This window comes from Chrysochloris asiatica, unplaced genomic scaffold (assembly GCF_000296735.1).
Source record: "Chrysochloris asiatica unplaced genomic scaffold, ChrAsi1.0 scaffold00140, whole genome shotgun sequence".
Classification (NCBI taxonomy): Eukaryota; Metazoa; Chordata; class Mammalia; order Afrosoricida; family Chrysochloridae; genus Chrysochloris; species Chrysochloris asiatica.
The window spans coordinates 3,191,094-3,200,139 of record NW_006408658.1 but is presented as its reverse complement, the minus strand read 5'-3'; the positions used below and the strand labels follow the sequence as shown (position 1 = coordinate 3,200,139).

Genomic DNA, 9,046 nt, shown 5'->3' with positions numbered 1-9,046 from the left:
ACTTCTGGTCTCCTGAATTGTGAGAAAATACATTTACATTTTGTAAAGCTCTTTAAAGTATATGTTTGTTTGTTTGTTTCAGTGACAGAAAAGTTTATTATTACCATGGGCTGGGAGAGTGGGATGGAATGGGGAGTTCTTGCTTAATGGGTACATAACATCTGTTTGGGGTCATGAAAAACATATTTCACAACATATTGAATGTGATTGATGTCCCTGAATTGTACACATAAAAATGGTCAAAATGGCAAGCATATTATAGTACATGTGTGTGTGTATATATACATATACATATATATTGTTGTTATGTGCCATGGAGTCGGTTCCAACTCATAGTGACCCTATACAGGGTTTCTGAAGCTGTAAATCTTTACAGGAGCAGAAAGCCTCATCTTTCTCCCACGGAACAGCTATTAGTTTCAAACTGCTGATCTTGCAGCTCATAGCCCAATTCATAACCACTATGCTACCAGAGCTCTATATGTATGTGTGTGTGTGTATTAAGTGTCATCAAGTCTGTTCTGACTCTTTATAGTGTTTCTGAGGAATGTCTGGTTTGTTTGAACCACTGACCTTGCAATTAGCTTTATCCTATAGTGTCACATCAAGACTCATAGACATATATATGTATATTGTTGTTGTTGTTGTTATGTGCCATCGAGTCGGTTCCGACCCATAGCGACCCTGTATAGGGTTTCCGAGGGTGTAAATCTTTACGGGAGTAGAAAGCCTCATCTTTCTCCCACGGTGCAGCTGGTAGTTTCGAACCGCTGACCTTAAGGTTCGCAGCCTGATTCGTAACCACTACGCTACCAGAGCTCTCTCTCTCTCTCTCTCTCTCTATATATATATATATATACATATAAGTTTTGGAGGTCAGAAATACAATTAAAACCAAGGTGTTGGCAAAGCTGCATTCTTTCTGGAGGCTGCAAAATTATCCATTTACTTGCTTTTCCACCTTCTAGAGGCTGCTTACATCCCTCTATTTTTAAATCTTTGTTTTCTTAGAAGAGAACTGAAGTCCCATATTTGCATTAGCATTTTATCTAATATGATATCACATCTCATATAGCCTCTGGAAAATTCCATGGTGTATTCATGAGAGAATTATGATTAAAAAGACAATGCAATGTCTTATTATGAAAATAGTTTTGATCTTGCGAACTGCTTGAAAGAGTCTTGAAATTCCTAGAGAACCCAAGACCACACTGAATAAGATAATTTTCTAAAAGTACAAAGTGGCTGCTTGGAAAAGGAATAAAGGGGAATAGCCCCCAAATGTAAATGCCAATTATTGTACTCATTTTGAAGTATTATAAACTCTTTCAAAGACCACAAATATAAAAATGAAGGCTGGGATAATTTTGTCTATGATAGACTTCATAGAACAATAACAGGTGCTGAGAGGATTGCTTAGTTATTGTCTAGAAATAAAAGAGCCTCTAATAGTGGAAAGTTAACTACTAATAAAATTACCTATAGTAAACTGATGAGAGATCTTTCAGTCTTTCTAGGATCTTGATAACAGAAGATACTAACGAGAGACCCTCCTTCAATGGCAGTTGCTAGGAGAATGTCTTCTATCAATGACACCTTATTCTATCCTCCCTTCTTTCTCCTGCTGGGAATACCAGGCCTAGAAACTGTACATATCTGGATTGCTTTCCCATTCTGTATTGTGTACCTAATCGCCCTTATGGGGAACATCACCATCCTCTTTGTGATCAAGACTGAACATAGTCTCCACCAGCCCATGTTCTACTTCCTGGCTATGTTATCTGTAATTGACCTGGGCCTGTCCACATCCACTATCCCCAAAATGCTGGGGATCTTTTGGTTCAATCTCCAGGAGATTAGCTTTGGGGGATGCCTAACTCAGATGTTCTTTATCCACATGTTTACAGGCATGGAGACTGTTCTTCTGGTAGCCATGGCCTATGACCGCTTTGTTGCCATCTGCAAACCACTCCAGTACACCATGATCCTCACCAATAAAACCATCGCCATTCTAGGTTCTGTTGTTGTTGGAAGGAATTTAGTTCTTGTGACCCCATTTGTGTTTCTCATTCTAAGACTGCCCTTTTGTGGGCATCACATCATCCCTCACACATACTGTGAGCACATGGGTCTTGCTCGATTGGCCTGTGCTCCCATCAAGATCAACATAATTTATGGGCTCATGGTGATTTCTTATATTGTTGTGGATGTGATCCTAATTGCTTCTTCCTATGTACTCATCCTTCGAGCTGTTTTTCACCTTTCCTCTCAGGAAGCCAGACTAAAGACTCTCAATACCTGTGGTTCCCATGTTTGTGTCATGCTGTGTTTCTACACACCAGCATTTTTTTCTTTTATGACCCATCGCTTTGGCCAGAACATTCCCCGATACATCCACATTCTTTTGGCTAATCTCTACGTAGTTGTCCCACCTGCCCTTAACCCAGTCATCTATGGAGTCAGGACCAAGCAGATACGGGAAAGGGTTGTGAAGATATTTGTACAGAAAGAGTAATTCTGCAAACATTCAAAAATATATTCACATACTACTCCAAATATAATAACCTGTGTAGTCTTCCATGCCTTATATAATACAGGGTAATAGTGGCCAAATTTTGCATTTTGATAGGTAGTGGTTTAGGGTTGACAGATAAAGCAAAATTATATTACAGCCCCATTTTCCATGTTTCACCAGGCAAAAGGCAGATAGTAATGGAGAAAGCATATGTTCTGAGAGTCATGGTGTGTGAACTATATCCATGTCTTCTCTTGTAGTTAAGATTAAAATTTGAAACAACACTGATACAGTAATTTCATAACTAGAGATGAAGGAAATAAGCTGTATGCAATGGTTTATGGCAATGTCAGAATTTGAACATCTCTTAATCCATAGTTTAACATTACATATAGAAGCCTTCAAATTTCTTCTTCCTTCTTTAGAATAATTGCCCTATTTTTATCTTTATGCTCTCTATTCTTATTTGCAGTTTCATTCAAGCTCTCTTTCCTCTTTATTTTTCCTTTCTTTTTCTGTCCTTCTGTTTTAGTAACTCAGTTTCCAATAAGCTAAGTCCTACATTTGGACATTAAACAGACATGGCACTGTTTATTCACTTGAAGTGAAGTCATTTTATGTGTAAATAATTGCATGAATGTCCAGGTCTAAGTATTATTGACTTCTAGCTTACAATACCCCTTCTCTTCTATATCATTTACACAGAAATTTAGAAAAATTATAAACTATGTAGGTTAAAGACAAGGTAGGGCTTGATACCAAAGTCAGAAAAATCTGAGTATAATTCATTATTCCTATAGATACTCAACATTTATTTTTATTTCTAAACTCCAGATATGAATTGAATACATGGTTTTCTTTAAATCAGTTGAAAGAGGTACTCAGCTTAGATTTGTGACTGACCAGAGCACTCTTGTTTAGAAATGAGAAATCTCCATTAGGATAAGCACTCAACCACAAGATTAGCAGTTCAAACTCACCAGCCACTCCTCAGAAACCCTATCAGGGTTGCTATGGATCAGAACTGACTCGATGGCACTTAACAACAAATGATGACAACAGTAGACATGCAATTAGAATTCTTCAATGATACTAAAACTGCAACTTTGATTGGGTGTAAATAGAAGTGGAGAATTCTTTGGGGACTGATTAGAGAGAGGGAAACACTGTCTTCAGAAGTGTACAGACCTAGATGGAGGATACGTCAAGAATGAATGGTTTCACATTTTGATATTTTTGTTTAATAAAGGTTTCTATTATTTTGCAGCAATAATGTTTTACTTACCCTCTTATATGTTAGGTGCTACCATTGGGCCCAGGTATAAATATCTATTTAGAAAAGTTGGAGATAAAGCAAATAGCTTGGGACTAGGGTTAGTAGTGAGAAACAGAAAGTTACAGAAGCTCTGAGCACAGGTGCAAGTAGACTTGTACCAAAGAGTGGCTGACATTAGGATGTTGTTGTTGTTGTTGTCAGGTGCCATCGAGTCGGAACCGACTCATAGCAACCCCATGCACAGTAGAACGAAACAATGTCCGATCCTGGGCCAACCTCACTACCACTGCCACACTTGAGTCTATCAATGATGCCACCTGACCAATCCATCTCGTTAGGGGTCTTCCTCTTTTTCTCTGACCCTCCACCTTACCCAGCATGACATCCTTCTCCAGTGACTGTTTCCTCCGGACAATATGTCCAATGTATGAGAGACGAAGTTTAGCCATCCTGGCCTCCAAGGAGCACTCTGGCTGCACTTCTTCTAAAACAGATCTATTGGTTCTTTTGGAAGTTCATGGCACTTTCAGTATTCTCCTCCAACATCACAACTCAAAAGCATCAATTCTTCTATGATCTTCCTTATTCACTGTCCAGCTTTCGCATCCATATGAGGCTATTGAAAACACCATGGCTTGGGTCAGGCGCATTTTAGTCCTCAAGCTGACATCTTTGCTCTTCAACACTTTAAAAAAGGTCTTGTGCAGCAGATTTGCCTAACGCAATATGTCGTTTGATCTCTTGACTGCTGCTTCCGTGAGTGCTGATACTTGATCTAAGAAGAATGAAGTCCTTGACAACTTCAATCTTTTCTCTGTTGATAAGAATGTTGCTTATTGATCCAGCGGTGAGGATTTTTGTTTTCTTTACATTAAGATGTAATCCACACCCACACCGAAGGCTGTGCTTTTCGATTTTCATCAGTAAATGTTATAAGTCCTCTTCACTTTCAGCAAGCAAGGTTGTATCATCTGCATATCGCAGGTTGTTAATGAGCCTTCCTCCAATGCTGATGCCACATTTTTCTTCATATAACCCAGCTTCTCAGATTATTTCCTCAGCATACAGGTTGAATAAGTATGGTGAAAAAACACAACCTTGTCACACACCTTTCTTAGTTTAAAACCATTCAGTGTTCCCATGTTCTGTTCAAACAACTGCCCCCTTGGTCCATGAAAGTCTGTATTCATGAAAGTGGAAATTTAAAGTGACAGTTTCCACTTTCATGAATACATATATACAAATTCTAAACAAACATTAAGAAATTGAGTAAACAGCAAAATTAATAAATCATAAATAAGCAAGTTCTATTCTGGCAAGTATCAATGCATACTTTTTGCCTGATCAATATCACATGCAGAAGTTGGAAAAATTCAATTTCTTAAACTTTGACATTAGTTCTTATAGTGTGTGCATTTGAATAATGTGTTATTAACTATCTTCCTTATGTTGTTGTTAAGTGCCATCAAGTCAGTTCCAACTCATAGTGACTCTGTATAATGTTTCCGAGGAGTGGCTGGTGAATCTGAACCACTAACCTTGCAGTTCAAACCTACCTTGTAGTCTAATGCTTATCCTATAGGGCCACACCAGGACTCCTTAAAGGCCTGTCGATATTACTGTATCACTGACAGTGTTGTACTTTAAGATAGCTCTTGAAATATTCTTTTTATTGATGAATGTTGTTTGTCATTCAGTTTGTCATTTGCAGCATGTTCAGATGTGACTTAGAGTGTCCCCATGCATATCAGAACAAAACACTGCTTGGTCCTGTGCCATCCTCACAATTGTGTTTGAGGCCATTATTGCAGCCACTGTATCAATTGGTCTGGTTGGGGGCAACTTCCTGTTTTTTTGCTGTCTACTTTACCGAGCATTATGCCCTTTATCAGGGACTAGTCCCTACTGATAACACGTCCTAAGTATGTGAGATAAAATCTAACCAGCCTAGCGTCTAAGAAGCATTCTGGTTGTACTTCTTCCAAGATAGACCCACTTGTTCTTCTGGCAGTCCATGATGCCTTCAATACTCTTTGCCAACACCATAATTCAAAAGCATCAATTCTTCTTTGATCATCTTCATTTGCTATCCAGCTTTCACATGCATATGAGGTAATTGAAAGTGCCCTGGCTTTGGTCAGAAACACCTTAGTACTCAAAGTCACATCTTGTTCTTTAATGAAATATTTTGCAGCAGATATGCCTAATGCAATACATCCTCTGATTTCTTGACTGCTATCTTCTTAATGAACATTGATTGTGGATCCAAGTAAAATAAAATCCTTAACAATCTCAAACTTCTTTCCATTTATTTTAATGTTTTCACTGGTCCTGTTAACATTGAGTTGTAGTTCATAATGAAGTCTATAATCTTTGATCTTCATCAGCAAGTGCTTCAAGTACACTTCACTTTCAGTAAGCATGTGTGTCATATGGGTATCTGGGATTGCTAATCAAATCCCAATGCCAAAATCTTCTTCACATAGTCTAGTTTCTCAGATTATTTGCTCAACATACAGAATAATACATATGGCAAAAGGCTGCAACCCTGTCACACACCTTTCCTAATTTTAAGCCACTCACTATCCCCTTGTTTTGGTTGAATGACTGCTGTTTGGTCTATGTACACGAGCACAATTAAATGTTCTGGATCTCCCATTTTTTGCAATGTTTCCCATAGTTTGTTATGAGCCACACAGTCTAATGCTTTTGCATAGTCAACAAAACACAATGCCCTTCTGATATTCTCTGATTTCAGCCAAGGTTCATCTGATATCAGCAATTATATCTCCAATTCCATGTCCTCTTCTGAATGTGGCTTGGGTTTTTAGCATTCCCCTATTGATATACTGCTGCACTTGCTTTTCAACTGTCTTGAGCAAAATTTTACTTGCATGTGATAATTTCCACCTTATATAGGTTCACAACTTTTTTGGAATGAGCACAAATATGGATTTATTCCTGTCAGTTTGCCAGATAGTTGTCTTCAAAACTTCTTTATGTCGATGAGTAAATGCTTCCAGCACAGCATCAGTTTGTGGAAATACTTCAATTTGTATTCCATCAATTCTTGTTTTCCACTAATGCCTACAGTGCAGCTTGGATTTCTTCCCTCAAGACCACTGGTTCTTAATCCTGAAATGGTTGAAAGCTTTTGTCATCGTTCAATATTTTTGCTAATCGAATTCTTCAATATTACATCCCAAGATTTGAATTTTTCTTCATTTCTTTCAACTTGAGAAATGCTAATTTTGTTCTTCCCTTTTGGTTTTCTAACTCCAAGTCTTTGCACATTTCATTGTAATACTTGACTTTGTCTTCCTCAGAGCTGCCCTTTGAAATTTTCTGTTCAACTCTTTTTACATGCTTATTTCTTCCATTTGTCTTAACATTTCTATGCTGGAGAGCAAGTTTCAGAGTTTCTTCTGATATTCACTCTAGTCATTTGTCTCTTCCCCTCTTTTAAATGACCTTTTGCTTTATTCATGTATTATGTTCTTATGTCATCCTACAACTCATCTGGCCCTCAGTCATTAGTGTCTCATGCATCAAATCTGCTCTTGAGATGATCTCTTAATTCAAACAGGATATACACAAGGTCATATTTTGACTCTTGTTGAATTGTTTGAACTTTTGAGCACTAGTCTGAACTTGCATAAGAGCAATAGATGATCTGTTCCACAGTCTGCCTATGGCCTTGTTTTGGATGATGATTCTGAGCTTCTCCATTGCTTCTTTCCATATATGTCATCAGTTTGATTCCTGTGTATTCCATCTGGGATTTCCACATGTAGCCATAATTTATTTTGTTGAAAAAAGGAATGAATAAGTCATCGGTCTTGAAATTTTCTATTATTCAATATCCAGCATCATTTCTATCACAAAGACCATATTTTCCAAGTACTACCGTAGTGGTTACAAACCAAGCTGCTAACCTCAAGATCGGCAGTTGGAAACTACCAGCCATTCCATGGGAGAAAGATGAGGCTTTCTGTTCCCATAAAGATTTACAGCCTCAGAAACCATGTACAGGGTCACTATGAGTTGGAACCGACTCCACAGTACTTAACAACAAAAACAACACTACTATCTGGAGACATCTGGTGTGGCTGTGTAAAATCTGCACTGGACTGCAAACCACAAGGTTGGCAATTCAAACCTTCCAGCTGTTCCTTGGAAACTCGATACAGGGTTGCTATGAGTTGGAACAAACTTGGTGACACTTAACAACTACTATTCAGTAGTTGGAAAAATTCCTGGCATGGTGGACCACATAATTGTTCATTTGAAAATGACCAATACAACTGCATTTTACCTCATTAATGCCTAGAATAATATGATATCTTCAAGTATTCCATTTTATTTTTAATGACTTCATATTTTCCTACATTTATCCTTTGTACATTCCTGTTCTGAATGTTAATGGATATTTTAGCTGTTTTTTTCTCATGTTGAGTCATGTCACATCTACAAATAAAAGTCACAAAAGCTTTGCTCCAACCATATCATTAAGATTGACTCTACTCTGAGGAGTCAGTTCTTCTTCAGTTGTAATTTGAGGGACTCATCTGCCAGCCTATATGAGACAACGTTCCACTGCTCTTTGTAAGGTTTACATTGTCCACCACAAGGTCCTCCTTCTTAGTCTGGCTTGGTGGGAAAGTCTGCTGAAATCTGTACACCATGGGTGACCCTGTTGCTATTTGAAATGCCAGTGTCATAGTTTCAAGTAGCACAGCAATACAAGCCATCACAGTTTGACAAACTGGCAAAAAAGTGGGTGATAACTGATAATTGCTGGTAATTAGAATGCAAAAGTTGAAAACAAAGAAGACTTAGTAGTTGGAAAATATGACTGTGATGATAGAAACAACCCCAGGGATTGCATGGCAGAATTTTGCAAGATCAACAACTTATTTATTGCAAATACCTTTTCAACAACATAAATGGTGACTATTCACATGGACCTTACCAGATTGAATACACTTATTTTGAAGATCAAACACTACAGCCTTCAATATTGATTACACCTTGCCATAAAGAAAACAAAAATCCTTACTACTGGACCAATATGTAACATCATATAAATGGAAAAAATAATGAAGTTGTCAAATACTTCATTTTTCACAATAAATTCCTGTGAAAGCAGCAGTCAAGAAATCAAATGACATATTATCTTGGGAAAATGTGCTATAAAATAACTCCTCAAGATATTGTTGTTGTTGAGTACTATGAAGTTGGTTTAGACTCATAGC

The 9,046-nt window shown here is 37.7% G+C and overlaps 1 protein-coding gene across 1 annotated transcript; it reads left to right on the top strand.

The window, feature by feature from the left end:
* Window positions 1–1,560: 1,560 nt before the first annotated feature.
* Window positions 1,561–2,562, top strand: LOC102811937 (olfactory receptor 52E4-like). Its single transcript, XM_006870207.1, has one exon. It carries the CDS (start codon window positions 1,577–1,579, stop codon window positions 2,513–2,515), a length of 939 nt encoding a protein of 312 aa, XP_006870269.1. The 5' UTR covers window positions 1,561–1,576; the 3' UTR covers window positions 2,516–2,562.
* Window positions 2,563–9,046: the final 6,484 nt, after the last annotated feature.